At 40.9% G+C, this 16,740-nt stretch overlaps 1 protein-coding gene and 1 pseudogene across 1 annotated transcript in view; both read left to right on the forward strand.

The window, feature by feature from the left end:
* LOC135552874 (lissencephaly-1 homolog A-like) overlaps positions 1-10,716 on the forward strand; it is a 69,746-nt gene extending 59,030 nt beyond the window's left edge. Inside the window, exons 9-11 of the mRNA XM_064984796.1 lie at positions 4,154-4,255; positions 4,623-4,779; positions 6,562-10,716. Coding sequence (XP_064840868.1) covers positions 4,154-4,255; positions 4,623-4,779; positions 6,562-6,635 — 333 coding nt within the window. The 3' untranslated portion in view covers positions 6,636-10,716. The remainder of the gene's footprint in view (positions 1-4,153; positions 4,256-4,622; positions 4,780-6,561) is intronic.
* Positions 10,717-12,170: 1,454 nt separating this feature from the next.
* The window catches only part of LOC135553401 (RNA N6-adenosine-methyltransferase mettl16-like), a 29,225-nt pseudogene continuing 24,655 nt past the window's right edge, over positions 12,171-16,740 (forward strand).

The following is a 16,740-nucleotide window of genomic DNA, read 5'->3' on the forward strand; positions in this document are numbered from 1 at the left end:
TGTTTTGCGTTGGAGCAACGACAATCCTTTTTCGCGAATGCGCACTGCATTGATTATATGCAACGCAGGACACGCTAGATAAACTAGTAATATCATAAGTCATGTGTAGTTATAACTAGTTATTATGATTGATTTTTTTTTATAAGATAAGTTTAATGCTAGCTAGCAACTTACCTTGGCTTACTGCAATCGTGTAACAAGCAGTCTCCTTCGTGGAGTGCAATGAGAGGCAGGTGGTTAGAGCGTTAGACGAGTTAACCGTGAAGGTTGCAAGATTGAATCCCTGTGCTGACAAGATAAAAATCTGTTGTTCTGCCCCTGAACAAGGCAGTTAACCCACCATTCCTAGGCCGTCATTGAAAATAAGAATGTGTTCTGAACTGACTTGCCTAGTTAAATAAAGGTAAAATATATTTTTTTAATTAAATAAATATTAAATAAAGGTGTTAAAAAAAATAATAATAATTGGAGTCCAAAATCACCAGACATGTTTGAATCAGACCATGAAATGAAAAGTACAGGAGGAACCCTGTCATTGCCCAGGGTCGGCCATCACCCTGAATGGTGCCCCTGTGAATATCCCGCTCTCCCCAGTTTTGTGATCATGCGTGTCCAATTTCAGCTACATCCGATTTAAAACATATACCCTAGCAGGCAGCTAGTGGCCCTGTCAAGAAATTTGCCTTCCTGTCTGCCTCGATGCCTGAGCACAATGGTACACAATGTCCCATCTTCAGATCTCACGGAAGGAGCCTCAGACAGTTTTTCCTCTTTTGCTCTCTGTTTCTGTGTTTACCCGTTTGAATGGTTGATGTGCTAAGTCGATGCAGTGATGGTATTGTTGAACTTGGCTCAGGCTCAAGCCAGAAGAGTAGACGCACACACGTGCACACACACACGTAAACATACATGTAAACATACATACCCCATTACCCTCGCCTAAAATCACTTTTTTTGAAGACTTAAAGAACTTGGGGCTTAGTAGCAGATTCGGTTCAGATAGGATTGTCCTGTCATCAATTATACTGTCACACTTTATGTTCTATGAACTGGGGGTGCTGAGATGAGCCTGCTCAGGGGACTGTTGCAGAACTCGGGGGCATGTAATGGCTTTTGTATCTCTGTGTGTATTATACCCCACCCACACATCTGGCCATGTTTTGTTTGCCTAGTGCCCAATAAATAATTAGTTGGTTCTGAAGACAAAATAAATGGTTACAGTTGAAGTCAGAAGTTTACATACACTTAGGTTGGAGTCATTAAAACTCGTTATTCAACACTTCACAAATTTCTTGTTAACAAACTATAGTTTTATCAAGTCGTTTAGGACATCTACGTTGTGCATAACACAAGTAATTTTTCCAACAATTGTTTACAGATTATTTCACTTATAATTCACTATCACAATTCCAGTGGGTCAGAAGTTTACATACACTAAGTTGACTGTGCCTTTAAACAGCTTGGAAAATTCCAGAAAAAGATGTCATGACTTTAGAAGCTTCTGATAGGCTAATTGACATACTTTGAGTCAATTGGAGGTGTACCTGTGGAGGTATTTCAAGGCCTACCTTCAAACTCAGTGCCTCTTTGCTTGACATCATGGGAAAATCAAAAGAAATCAGCCAAGACTGCAGAAAAAATATTGTAGACCTCCACAAGTCTGGTTCATCCTTGGGAGCAATTTCCAAACGCCTGAAGGTACTACATTCATCTGTACAAACAATAGTACGCAAGTATAAACACCATGGCACCACGCAGCCGTCATACCACTCAGGAAGGAGACGCGTTTTGTCTTCTAGAGATGAACATACTTTGGTGCGAAAAGTGCAAATCAATCCCAGAACAACAGCAAATGACCTTGTGAAGATGCTGGAGGAAACAGGTACAAATGTATCTATATCCACAGTAAAACAAGCCCTATATTGACATAACCTGAAAGGCCGCTCAGCAAGGAAGGAGCCACTGCTCCAAAACCGCCATAAAAAAGCCAGACTACGGTTTGCAACTGCACATGGGGACAAAGATCGTACTTTTCGGAGAAATGTTCTCTGGTCTGATGAAACAAAAATAGAACTGTTTGGCCATAATGACCATCGTTATGTTTGGAGGAAAAAGGGAGAGGCTTGCAAGCCGAAGAACACCATCTCAACCATGAAGCACGGGGGTGGCAGCATCATGTTATGGGGGTGCTTTGCTGCAGGAGGGACTGGTGTACTTCTCAAAATATATGGCATCATGATGAAGGAAAATTATGTGGATGTATTGAAGCAACATCTGAAGATATCAGTCAGGAAGTTGAAGCTTGGTCGCAAATGGGTCTTCCAAATGGACAAGCATACTTCCAAAGTTGTGGCAAAATGGCTTAAGAACAACAAAGTCAAGGTATTGGAGTGGCCATCACAAAGCCCTGACCTCAATCCTATAGAACATTTGTGGGCAGAACTGAAAAGGCATGTGCGATTTGATTTTAAAATAAGAGATGGATGGTAGTTTTGGTGAATATGGAAAAAATATGATTTATACTGCACCACAGAGCTTGTGGAAATGGAACAATTGAATTTTAAGTGCAAATTTGGTCTATCACATATTGCCCTCAGCTGTAAGGTCCCTCCAGTGCAAGTTTGCTCTACTCTGTGTTCAGATACACTCTTACAGTGCCTTCGGAAAGTATTCAGGCCCCTTGACTTTTTCCACATATTGTTAGGTTACAGCCTTATTCCAAAATGAATTAAATTGAAAAAAATAATCTACACACTACCCCATAATCACAAAGCAAAAACTATTTTTTAGAAGTGTTCACATTTTTTAAAATTTACAATACAAAACAAATATCACACATCAGTATTCAGACCCTTTACTCAGTACTTTGTTGAAGCACCTTTGGCAGCGATTACAGCCTTGTGTCTTCTTGGGTATGATGCTACAAGCTTGGCACACCTGTATTTGGAGAGTTTCTCCCATTGTTCTCTGCAGATCCTCAAGCTCTGTCAGGTTGGACAGCTATTTTCAGGTCTCTCCAGAGATGTTCGATGGCGTTCCTGTCCGGGCTCTGGCTGGGCCACTCGGACATTCTGAGACTTTTCCGGAAGCCACTCCTGCCTTGTCTTGGCTGTGTGCTTAGTGTCATTGTCCTGTTGGAAAGTGAACCTTTGCTTCATCTTGTCACTCTAGCATAAAGGCCTGATTGGTGGAGTGGTGGGCAGAGATGGGACAACCTTCCAGAAGGACAACCAACTCCACAGGGGAACTCAGGAGCTCTGTCAGTGACCATCTGTTTCTTGGTCACCTCCCTGACCAAGCCCTTCTGTCCTGATTGCTCAGTTTGGCTGGGCAGCCAGCTCTAGGAAGAGTCTTGATGGTTCTAAACTAATTCAATTTAAGAATGATTGGGTCCACTGTGTTTTTGGGGACCTTCCAATGCTACAGAAATGTTTTGGTACCCTTCCTCAGATCTGTGGCTCGATACAATCCTGTTTTGGATCTCTACGGGCATTTCCTTCGACCTCATGGCTTGGTTTTTTTCCCTGACAGGCACTTTCAACTGTGGGACTTTGTATATACAGGTGTGTGCCTTCCCAAATCATGTCCAATCAATTGAATTGACCACAGGTGGACTCCCAAGGATGATCAATGAAAAAAGGTTGTACTTGAGCTCAATTTCGAGTTGTTGCGAAGGGTCTGAATACTTATGTAGATAAGGTAGTTATGTTTGCAAATGTTAAATAAAAATAATTTCTAAAAGGCTGTTTTTACTTCATTGTTATGGGGTGTTGTGTGTAGATTGCTGAGGATTTGTATTTATTAATCCATTTTAGAATAAAGCTGTAACAAAATGTGGAATGTCAATGGGTCTGCATACTTTCCCGAAGGCACTGTATCTATGCAGAGTCTGTGTCCTGCTCTGGAGACGCATCCTCTGATAACTATTCCGTTTGTAGTCCATTTCCCCTGATGCTAAGGTGCTATTTATTTATCGAAGGCTGTGGTACAAAAATGCATTTATTTCAGAGGGCTGTTGGCAGCATATAGCCCTTATAACAAAATAATCATAGGGTTGATATCCACCAAGTGAACACTGCTAAAGGTTCTGTATTGGCAATTTACGGCGGCAATTGGAGCTCATCGTATTCTTTCTCTCCCTGTGTCCTTCCAGTCTAAGAAGAGTGGTAAGCCGGGCCCCTTCCTGCTGTCTGGCTCCAGAGACAAGACCATCAAGATGTGGGACGTCAGCATTGGGATGTGCCTTATGACACTGGTGAGTGGACCATTAATCATAGACATTCGATAATGGTCATTCTGATTCATGCAGTTTTTAATTGAAAATGTCCCCATTGGTGATGCCGACTCCATTCTTCACATAACATGACTTGAATTGTTATGTGATTGACCTTGTTGAATCCTAGTCTTAACTGAACACACTGTCTCCGGTTGACTGGTTTCCCAAAATAAGCATAGTTTGTTTTAGTCAAGGAGCAGTCTGGGAAACTGGCACTAGATTTTGTATTTGAAAATAAGAGGAGCTCCGATGCAAAAATGTAATTACCAACATTTCGACAGCCAAGCTGTCTTCAATCAGGGTTAGATTTTGTATTAATAATTCTAACCAAACACTATTGTCCCAGGTTGGCCATGATAACTGGGTGCGCGGGATGCTTGTCCACCCCGGAGGCAAGTTCATATTAAGCTGTGCTGACGACAAGACCTTAAGGATCTGGGACTACAAGAACAAGCGCTGCATGAAGACTCTGAGTGCCCATGAACACTTTGTTACCTCTCTGGGTAAGCCGCTCTCAATCTTCTCTTCTCCTACAGTCAGTCAGCGCCAGTTACTGCTGGGTCTTTTTTAGTAGGCACACAGTAACAAAATGTTTGCACTGAGCTATGAACTGAAAATTCTGTTATTTTTTGTTTTTTTTAAACAACTATTTGATCCGAGTTCTGTTCAATTATTTGAATTCAATTTAGCTTAATGCGCACATTGCACAGCTTCTCTAGAGATAAATCAGATCCAGTCTGAACTGTGTGACATAGTAGAGTTGTAGTTTCCAACAGGCCAATATTCTACATAGTTTAACACATAAAGCGGTGTAATAAACTACAATGACCATAATCCATTGCACATCTACTTGTCCAGTCTTTCTTTTATGCCTGCTAGGGAAGAGGGAGGAATTCACAATCGTGAGATGATATAGAAAGCAAGTGTTGCTTCGAGGTATCTCTAACTGAAAATACTTTAAATAAGTGATTGATAGTTGGTATTCAGTAGTCATAGTCAAAGTAAATATGCCTTATTTACTTTGAAGAACTACAAAATAGGGATTTTGTCAGACACCATATGCAGCAGCTCTGTAAAGATGAGATGATTACTAGTCATCAAATAAAACAAATGTAATATATACAACTGAAATATTTAAATTATGGTTAAAAAGTGATGAGCAGCAATAGGCAGTCACTATCATCATGTTACTTTTATTTAATGTTTTATTCTGTTACAGCATTCAATCCACAATGCATAGTGCATTTAATGTGTAAAAATATTATTGAAACTGAAATCATTTAAAAAAAAAAAATAATTATAATCAAACAGAACTAACCTCAAAAAGCACTTATCGCTCAGTACTACAAAACATTTTCCAACGTGAAACGAACGTTTGTTTTCATCTCAGTCGCTAAGTTCTGGGAGTACCGGCCTGTATCTCCATGTCCTTAGTGAACTCAACCCTGGTGTTTCCTGAGTTGTTAGTTCTTTGTTTGGTAGTTTATTGAGGTGTGAGCTCGGAGGCTCTGCATTAACCCCCTCGGGTGCATCATGCTATAGGCCCCAGAGTGAGAGGATCAGGCAGGGGTTAGACAAAGCTGTTTTGGACGTTGGTTGAATGGGGTTAGGGATAGATGGATAGGAGAGGGGTGGGGGTTGTAGAGTTATGATAAACTGGTCTTGCCTGGCTCAATATCTTGTGGGCTGCTAGCTGGCAGCTGGGGTCTAAGAGGTAGACAAATACTCCAGGATTTTCCCAATTTTCCTCAAATCTGATTCTTCTAAGCGGATCAAGGCTAGGGAACTCTCCGGAGAAGGAGACTCCAGCTATCCAGCCAGCTTTCCTGTCAGGCTAGTGCTGTTTGAAGCCTCAGCCTCTGAAATCTAGAGCCACACACACAGAGCACTGCTGTAAGCTATTGTTTGGATATTTTGGGGGAAGAAGACAAAAGCACCTTTTGTTGAGGTTGATGTGCTGTGCTTTTTTATGTGATGCACGTACCAAGAGGTAAAGAGCTTTGTCTAGTTAATGAAATGCCCCAATTCAACTATTGATAATAAAATAATGATATATTCAGGTCATACTGCTAAATGGAATATGCTTGATAAATGGCCTTTAATCTGGAAGTTAACTAATTATTCTACCATCTCTTCTGGATAGAACCCGATTCTCTCAATTAATTTCAATTAAATTCAAAGGGCTTTGTGAGCATGGGAAACATGTTCACATGGCCAAAGCAAGTGAAATAGACAAATTATCCACTCTTCCTTTGTACTGATGCCCTTTCTCCTCTTCTCCTCAGATTTCCACAAGAATGCGCCGTATGTTGTCACCGGGAGCGTAGATCAAACAGTAAAAGTGTGGGAGTGTCGCTGATCCGATCAGGCCTAAGAAGATCGGACCACCACCATCCCAATTACCACCCCACCTCCTCTCACCCCACCTTCTATAGACCTCATTTCACCACCCCACACCCCTACATCCCACCTAACACTATCTCTTTCATCACCTCTGATTACACTCACACACCATGGTTAATACCTTATCCTGTCATCACGCTCTCTGGTCCAATAACTCTGGTCCTTTTATGTACATTATTCTGGATGTAGATTGAGCTATTAAATGTTACACAGCAAAAAAAGTGTTCTTGCATGGTGATGATGAATCCAAAATTGTATACTGTAAATTTACATAAGGTTGTCTAGAAGTACCATAGGTTTAACATGGGTGGGGCTGGCTAAGTCTGTTGTCACATGCAGCCTTACCTACCTACTTATTGAAGGCAGATGTTTCTTTGTGTGTGTCACAAATGCCACCCTATTCCCTATATGTTGCAATACCTATGAACAGGGCCGATGTGCCCTGATCCAAGGTAGTACACTACAGGGAATAGGGTGCCTTTTGGGACACATTCTTTGACTGGGTGTAAAACGTAGGGCGCTAACACTGATAATTTAAAAAAAACGACTGTCGTTTCTTTTCGTGTCAGATTTATTATTTTTGTCACTTTTTTCCCCTGTTTATTTTATTTTAGTTATTTTCTCTCCTTTTCACTGTTGTAGTCTGTCAGTGACCTTTTTGAGGGGAAAAAGGAAAAGTATAATCCCTTGATGTCGGAGGATATGAGATTGTCTGTCTGTGGGGGTTTTGTTATTGGAATAATCTGTAGCTTTGTAACATCACTTCTGAAGTGTGCATACCATTTCTCTTCATGTGGAACTAGATAATATATTAATGGCTGCATATACGATTGTTTCAAACTGTTGTCTATCTTCGGTCATCTGGGGGTTGAGAAAACAAAACAGCTTTGTACTCTTGTCATGACGACGTGTCCTAAACTGAGTAGCAAAACCACACCTGATAGGCTTAGAATTATCCTATCCAATGACTGAATTATGTTTATTGAATTGGAACCTTTCTATATTGGCATCTGAATGAATTAACCTGGCTAGGCTGTACAGCTGGTGATCTTATTTCAGTGGGTTAGCATTTTGGCTAAAAACTCAGTGGACTGATTACTTTCAGGTTAGCATTTAGGCAATGTGAGCCGATATGGTGAGGTTACTCCTCCCTGAAACGCTGCCCCCTGTCTGTTCGGACTGGTACTGGACCTTATGGTTGGCCGCAACTGATCAGGCGACCGACCGCCTCAGCCTTTCTTTAGCACTTGGCCCTTTAGCAACTGACTTCAGGGATATCACCTCTTTTTAATCTCAAGCACTTGAAAAGAAAGACATTTAGGTGTCTCCCTCCCTCTGTAAGATGTCTCACTGTTGTCTCAAGTCGAACCTGAGTGATTTCCATTGGACTTAACTGAACCTTCTCCCTTTTTCTAACCATATGACGAATCAGGTGTCAGCTGGGTTTTATTGTCCCTTATACTACAGGAATCATGTAAGAGATGTGATGCTCAGTTGGCCATTGTCTTGTGCTGCTTGCTTCTATGGGCTGTGTAAATTAGGGAGGGTAAGCTTAAGCCTTAGCTCTGGATGAAATATGCAAGTTTCAAATGAGTCTGACAGTCAGAGAGATGTCGTCATAGCATGACAAGGAGTCAAAGTTGCCCCTGTGGTTTTGATGTGCAAAATATCTCCCTGGAAAAATACAAAGAATTGAGAGGTAAAAAGCTATTTCTGTGGGGGAGAAAGACATGTAAACTAAAGCTTTTTGCTGAGCTGTAGGTAAGTGTCCAAATCTGTGTTTCCACTGAACTGACTGGGTAACTTTCGGGGGGATTCATTCATTCAGTTGGTGATGAAATAAAATGCTAGCAGTAGACATGCTAATGAATGATTGTGTTCTCTGTACAGTAGAGGTCTGATGGTTGTAGTTCTTGTATAGGGATCTTCACCCCTAAGACTACATACAGCAAGCTCCCTTGCCACAGACCGACGTTGGTCTTGGGCTAGACCTACTAGGATCTGTTTGTGCACAGGAGAGTGCTTAGACACCATTCCTCGGGAAGAGCTCTTGGGTCAAAACTCTTCAGGACTGACTAACACATTGCAATAGTCTCCGGGGTGGCAAGCACATCTGTATCCCATTCTGTTCATCTTAATGAGCTAGAAGGCTGAAGAAATAATGAAAAATGACAATTGGTACTAATTCTAATCGAACCAAATCTATCTATGACAATGGAGACCAACCATAACCCCCAACAACAAAAAATAACATCTTGCTTCTTACTCTGCAGCAGGCGAGGAAGAATCCTATCTTGCACATCCCTGCTTTTCGTTAGCTCTTTGGTCCTTTGTCCAACTGGCGATCGAAGAGAAATTAAGACTCAATAAAATGCATAAACAAAATATCATTTTTTTAATCAGCCTTTTTGCATTATGATGCAATTCTGTAATAATAAAATACTCCACTTGCTTAACTGATTTTATTATTTTAAGCTTCTTTGCTGAATAACTTCCTGTTCCTCTTCCTGTGTGTATTTGATTGGATGTAGCTAGCTGCTGCTGTTGACCTCTGAACCCTCATAGTGGCTAGTGTGATGAACCCTTTGACCTGTCGACAATACCACTGCTGCATGTACCCCTGTTGTACCAGAGGCTGAGCCATCTGGTCTTGTGAGCCTTTCTGGTTCAAGTGCTATGATGTAAGCCACTGAACACTCAGGCCAAGTCTGAAATGGCACCCTATTCCCTAAAATTAGTGCACTTAAGACGCAGACTCAATCAGCCACAGGCCACTCCGCTAAGCTGTCAAAGGCTAGTCTGTCCACTTGACAAATTTATATACTGTAAAAAGAGCGAGAAGTAGGATAAGCGTCCTCTTATGAGAAGGGGTGGTACCCCTACTGTTGCTTGCCAGTAAGCAGGTGTATTGTCCCTGTGTATCTATGTATGTATACTGTGTATTTTGCATATTGACTTTTCAAAGACACCAGACAGGTTGGCTCAGGCTGGCTTGATGGCTGCAGACAGACCTCGCTGTACTTAATGTGGTTGTTTGTTGCTGCTGAAAGGAGGACAGATCTGTAAATGTATGAACTGGCTCCTTCATTCCTCTATATGCGATGGGATTGTGGCAGACTAAAGATGTTCTGAGAGAAAAGAAGCCTCCTTGAGAGAATACCACTTATGCCTCCTCTAGACTAGAGACCCCCATGTATTTAATCAGACTAGACAGGTCTTTCTCCAAGCTCCTTTCTCTGTCAGTCAGAGGGAGGGAGAGACTTTGATTGAAGAGTCGGCTTGAGTTCATTCCGTTACACCAACCATCGATAGGACAATTGGACATGGTGGTGCTGATGCACCATAAAAGGTGTTTTAGCTGAAACCCAAAAAATGTAACTAGAGTAAGACGACATGGTTTAGCTTCAGCATTCAGATGTCCTGATCTGTTCTGTTCTCAATCCTAGGCTGTTAGCTTCCTGATTTAAGCCGATTCTCTTTTAGATTGGCTTAATTCAGGATTACCATATCAGGTTCCTTGTGTGTAAATTCTAAACCAGGCCTGAAGTGAGCCTAAATGGATATTTGACTTGACTCGTATTGTTATTAAAAAAACTCAGCTTTCCTTTTCTTGGGTTAGACAAGAAAGGTCTATAAACAAATTGCCCAGAGGGAGAATGTGTGTCTCCCCTTGTAATATAGTTGTCATTGAATGAATGCTTTCCATAACTGTGCTATTGTACCTTCCCTGTGAAAAGAAATTACTTTTTGCCATTTGCAGCTCCCAAGCAATCCCTATGCTGCACTGGCTAGGTGGATCAGAGGGACTGGCAGACAAGCTTGCACTGTCTGTTGGTTCCCCCCCCCCCCAGTCTCAAGTCCATCTGTCTGCTATAATCTGCCTTGTGAATAGATTGAGGGCTTCAGACTTCTCACAGCTTGAACAGGATTTATAGTTTTGCTTTCAACGTCTTTCTCACTCTTCACACAGCAAAATTGCTAACAAAATATCTGGATGTCATTATTGTTTGCAACATAATTAAAGAAAAATATGTAAACGTTGTCCTTTTATTGGGTTGGAGGGGGGGTTCTCAACAAAGAACATGCACTGCTTGATATATTACATGTCTACCACAGATCAGTTCATTTAGGGATTTTCTGATTTTGAGCTAAAGGTTTTGGGGAAAGTGAGTTAACATTTCATGATTTTCTTCAGCGAATGGCATGTATTTTTTTCTTGGGTAGAAAATTATAGATCATTAAATGATCATAATTACATATTGCCAGTATACTGTGTGTGTGTGAAGTATTAATATAATGGTAGGGATTAATTTTTAATGTTCACAGCTGTTATGTATGCCAAGAGATGATGGAAACCATACTTGAAACAGAATGTGGTTGACAATTTACGTTAACAGACCCAAAAATCAAAATCTTACATTTCTAAGACCATGTTGGTGTCTTTATTTATTTTGCAATCTACCAGATAAGTGCATGGTTCCACCTGGCTGGCATGCTGCTATGTCTAATTGTCTGACTACACTAAAAATGTCTCATGATCTTGAAAAATATCGATGAAGTGTAAAATGCAGCTCTGGGAACAGATTAATTATGCTGAGCAGTTTAGGTTATGACTCAAATATACTTGCTCAAGCAATATTTTAATTCACTTGGATACATTTGTGCAAGTGTCAATCTGTTTTACTGTTGCCCCTTTGCAAATGTTTGACTGGGTGGGTAGGGTGTACAATTGCCATCATTTTTGCCGTCTGCTTCTGAATGAAGGATCATTTGTATGTGTAGAATAGATCAATCAACCACACACACTCAACATCAACTATAAATTGTTGTCGGAATACTACTGATGATATGTAGCCTCAACCTACCATGCTTCAAAATATCCATGCTGGCGGGATCCATACCTCAATTGAAGTAGGAATGTGAAATGGTTTGGTAAGAAATTATGGTTAAGGTTTAGAGTAGGGACTAACCAAAGATCCCGGATAGCCCTGACCCTTCATGTTGACTGTTTTGAATGCGCTCAATATCGACGTCAACCAATGTCTCGTCGCAGAATTGTGACTTCTTCCACCATCACAGAAGAAACACTTTATCGTTTATGCAAAAAAAAGTCAAACGTGAGTTCTCAGATCGTGTGTACAAGATAACTCTACATACGAATATATTCCCGAGCTAATATTTCAGGTATTCAAGTTACTACCATTATAACAAGAGGCTAGCTAACGCTAGGCATCTCATTTAGAGAGGTCTTATATAGCCATCTTGTTGGCATGGAGTTGAAATGTGCTTTCGCTAGTTGGCTTACTTGCAGTTTACTGATTTAATGCGTTTAGTTAGCTAACAAGCTAGATACGATCCCCATAGTTGTATCTTTTGTATGTATTATTTTACACGCATTTATGTCAGTTAGCTAACTTTTTAGCGTTCCAACCCTTTGAGTTAAAATGTACAATTGTGTATCATGTGTTCTTCCTCCACAGGGAAGTGAAAATGTCACGAAACAGGTCAATGGAACCGCTACAAAGACAAGCCTCCGGACTTGGCCTACTCGGCCTCCAAGTATCCAGACTTCGAACAGCATGTCCACACCAACCTGGGTGGCAGAGCAATGTGAGTACAGGGCGTATTCATTAAGCTACGGAAATCGTGTTAAGAACCAAACGTGAGCAAAACTATAAGTTGTATTGGACAAATTCTGGTAGTTAGGACCCTCTCCGTTTCGTTCCGGTTACTTCCACTGAGCGAAAGGGTTGCTTCCATTTAAGAAACGTTTTGCAACAGAATCGGTGCAATGAATACGCCCCAGTACATATGCTGTAGCCCAGTTGTTCCTAACTCAGGTCCTCGAATATCCCCAACAGTTCACATTTTTATTGTAGCCCTGGATAAGCACGGCGTATTCAACTTGTCAACTAATCATCAGGCACTCAATGAGTTGAATCTCAGGTATGTTTGTCCCGGGCTACAACCAAATGTGCTGTTGGGGGTACTTAGGACCGGAGTTGGGAGCCACTGCTGTTGACTATGACTTAGTGTCAATTTGTGCCACTATTTATTTGGTGTCACACCAGTAAAACCCATGTGTGTGGCAGAATTCGTTTTTTTTGTATTGAGTGTTGCCAACTCCCCAGCATGTTCTCTCATTACTGTAGTTTTCTCAGGTGTGTGTGTCCAGCTAGCAGGTGACAGGGAGAACTCACAGTAGGAGGGGCAGAGAGTTGGAAGGAGAGAGGCATCAAAGACAGTTTGATTATCTTCTTATCATACCATAAAAAAAATGTTTTTCTCCCTTCCTCTTTCGGAGGAAATGGGGGTTCCAGATTTTTTTGTATTTAGACAGGATGACGTTTTTTTATTTTTATTTTATTTAATTGAACCTTCATTTAACTACATTAACGCACATCATTGCTAACAACCATGATGATTAGTGACCTGGTCATGGTGCTATAGTTTGTTACAGACGTTACCCATAGACACTAGCTTCCCATATAACTATTAGAGCAGGGTTTAGACAAGTGCCTGTGGTTGCTTGTGATGTTCATCGGCTACAGAGGAAGAAAAAGTGATCACTGAAATTATTAATGCATGTGCTACAGACAGAATCTCAGCTCTGATGGGGAGGAGTGGAAAGTTGGAAACCAGGAGGAACCAGGGCTGGAGAGGGAATGGGAGGTGCAGAGTGGGGGGTTAGGGGGTCACACAGTCTGATGAGGGAGGGAGACCATCACAATTCTCCCTGACTGGAGGAAGGGTCTGCCTGCCAGTAATTGGGACACACACAGTGATGTGAAATATGCAGGGAGAGAAGAGGGGGTGATGGAGGGAGAGGGACAGAGCGTGAAGGATGGATAGAGAGAGACGGAGGGACCGAGAGGTAGAGAGTTTTGGGGCTGCTTTCTATCTCCGAGTGGCTTTTCAGATCACATCTCTACTGTCAAGATTGTCTTCACTTTTCCTCACAGAACAAAGGCTTGAGAGAGTTTTCTGTCACAGAACTGACAAGGGGAAAGATTGTGTGATTGTGACTGCCGAGTCCTGTCACATCACATCATGGTGTGCTTTTGTGTAATTTACTCCACTTCTGGTTGTGGGAAAAACAAACACGATGGCTGCTTAAGTCAGAGACAGTCAGTTTGTCAAATTTCTGCCCTGCTCGAGCTGCATCTGTCAAATGTAAGTGCTGTTATTGGGAAGTGGGAACGTCTAGGAGAAACAACGGCTCAGCCGCGAAGTGGTAGGCCACACAAGCACACAATGGAACAGCTGAAGCGCGTAGCGTGTAAAAAATAGTCTGTCTTTGGTTGCAACACTCAGTACTGAGCATCTAAATCGGGCGATTAAATCGGTATTGGCTTTTTTTGGTCCTCCAATATATTTGCAATAATGACAATTAAAACAATACTCAACTAACACTTATTTTAACTTAATATAATACTTAAATAAAATCTATTTAGTCTCAAATAATAATGAAACATCTTTGGTTAAAGTAATGCAAAAACAAAGTGTTGGAGAAGTAAGTAAGTATGTGCCATGTAAAAAAGCTGAAGTTTAAGTTCCTTGCTCAGAACATGATACCATATGAAAGCTGGAACCATCCTTTTAACATGAGTCTTCAATATTCCCAGTTAAGAAGTTTTAGGTTGTAGTTATTATAGGACTATTTCTCTTTATACCATTTGTATTTTATATACATTTAACTATTGGATGTTCTTATAGACACTATAGTATTGCCAGCCTAATCTCTGGAGTTGATAGGCTTGAAGTCAGCGCCGTGCTTCAAGAATTGCGAAAAGCTGCTGGAAAACACAGGAAAGTGCCAGCAGACGCAGGAAAGTGCGGTTTGAATGAATGCTTACGAGCCTGCTGCTGCCTACCAACGCTCAGTCAGACTGCTATATCAAATCATAGACTTAATTATAATACAATAAACACAGAAATACGAGCCTTGGGTCATTAATATGGTCAAATCCGGGAAAATATCATTTTGGGAAACAAAACGTTTATTCTTTCAGTAAAATACGGAACCGTTCTGTATTTTATCGAACGGGTGACAACCCTAAGTCTAAATATTGCTGTTACATTGCACAGCCTTCAATGTTATGTCATAATTATGTAAAAATGTGTCAAATTAATTACGGTCTTTCTCAGGAAGAAATGATCTTCACACAGTTTGCAACGAGCCAGGTGACCCGAACTGCTGCATATACCCTGACTCTGCTGGCACTTAACACAAGAGGACTGACACAATTTCAGGCACCTAGTGTCCTCTGCTGTATTCTTCACATTTTGGTGAATTTAGTATGATATCCAGGAACTTTTAGCATACTAACTACATACTCAATTTATATCACAAATAGTAGGGTTAGGTTAGTATGAATATTTGAACACAGCTTCTGCTGGTGAGGGGCAGGTTGTCTAAGTGCGCACACACACACTGGAAAAAGATTTTCAGCTGGCAGGCAGACACTCAAATAGGTTTCTGAGTGACAGAGTAATGGCTTTGCATAGGCACTTTGTTGGACTGGAGAAAAACTCCTTTAACGGAACGTTTAACCGGATCCCATGCTTTTAAAAGTTATGTTCTGGGACAGTATAGATCACCTTCGTTCCCGGTTCGGATTCTGTTCCTCAAAAAAACAAAACGTGGTGACTAATTTTCATTTGGAATAGACATGTGGGGGTCTATGAGAAATAAATTTCAAACATTTCATTTACAAGGTGAAATAAAGTCTTGCATGAAGAAGCTTAGAGGCTAGATTGAAAGCCCTCAGCAGTCCTGGTTGACCAGTATTGCCTCCGCCTGTGGCTGCAGGAGAGGTTATTATGGCTGGGTAGGCAGCCAGGTGCAATAGAGAGAAAGACCAGACATACAGACAGGCAGGAGAAGAAAGGGAGGCTATTGGGTTAATGTTGTTTTTGATGTCAACTCAACTGCGCAGTCATCACTGCACCTGGTGCTGGGCTGGAGCTGACGGCGCGTAATGGAGCACATCTCTCTTGCTCTTATTCTCTGCCTTGTGTACTTTCTATACCTCCATCTTGTCTCTGTCCTTTCCTTCTTCTCTGCATCCTCTTTCTGTCTTGCTCACGCTCTTCCTCTTCCCTCATTCCCCCTCTCCCTCTTCCCGCGGTCTCTGTTTGATGATAGAGGATGAAGAGTGTCCTGAGTTGCTAGCTTTTCTTTGATTCCTGCTCATGACGGACTGAAGTCTGTAAGTCGCTCTGGATAAGAGCGTCTGCTAAATGACTTAAATGTAAATGTAAGTCCCAAACCTCCCTAGCCGTGGTCTAGCCTGTCCAGCACTACTCCAATTACTAGAGGATACCCCCCCACCCCCACCCCCTATATATATGTGTGTTCTAGAGGTCGACCGATTATGATTTTCAAAGCCGATACCGATTAATCGGCGGATTTGTCATTTATTTTTTAATATATATTTTTTTACAATTTATTTGTAATAATGACAATTACAACAATATTGAATTAACACTTATTTTAACTTAATATAATACATCAATACAATCAATTTAGCCTCAAATAAATAATGAAACATGTTCAATTTGGTTTAAATAATGCTAAAACAATGTATTGGAGAAGAAAGTAAAAGTGCAATACAGTGGGGCACAATTGGTGGCTGGCTAAATACTTTTTTGCAAGTTCTCCCACTTAAAAATATGAGAGAGGACTGTAATTTTCATTATAGGTACACTTCAACTTTGACAGACAAAATGAGGAGGAAAAAATCCAGTAAATCACATTGTAGGATTTTAAATGAATTTATTTGCAAATTATGGTGGAAAATAAGTACCCAAATTTAACTGCCTGTAGCTCAGGCACAGGACCAAGGATATGCATATTATTCTTGGTACCATTTGAAAGAAAACACTCTGAAGTTTGTGTAAATGTGAATTGAATGTAGGAGAATATAACACAACAGATCTGGTTTAGATAATACAATGAAAGAAAAAACGTATGTTTTCTTTTTATTGTTGTATCATCTTTAAAATGAACAAGATTAAACAAACATTTAGATAGGATGATGGGGACAATTTCAGTGAAG

Source organism: Oncorhynchus masou, chromosome 13 (assembly GCF_036934945.1).
Source record: "Oncorhynchus masou masou isolate Uvic2021 chromosome 13, UVic_Omas_1.1, whole genome shotgun sequence".
NCBI lineage: Eukaryota > Metazoa > Chordata > Actinopteri > Salmoniformes > Salmonidae > Oncorhynchus > Oncorhynchus masou.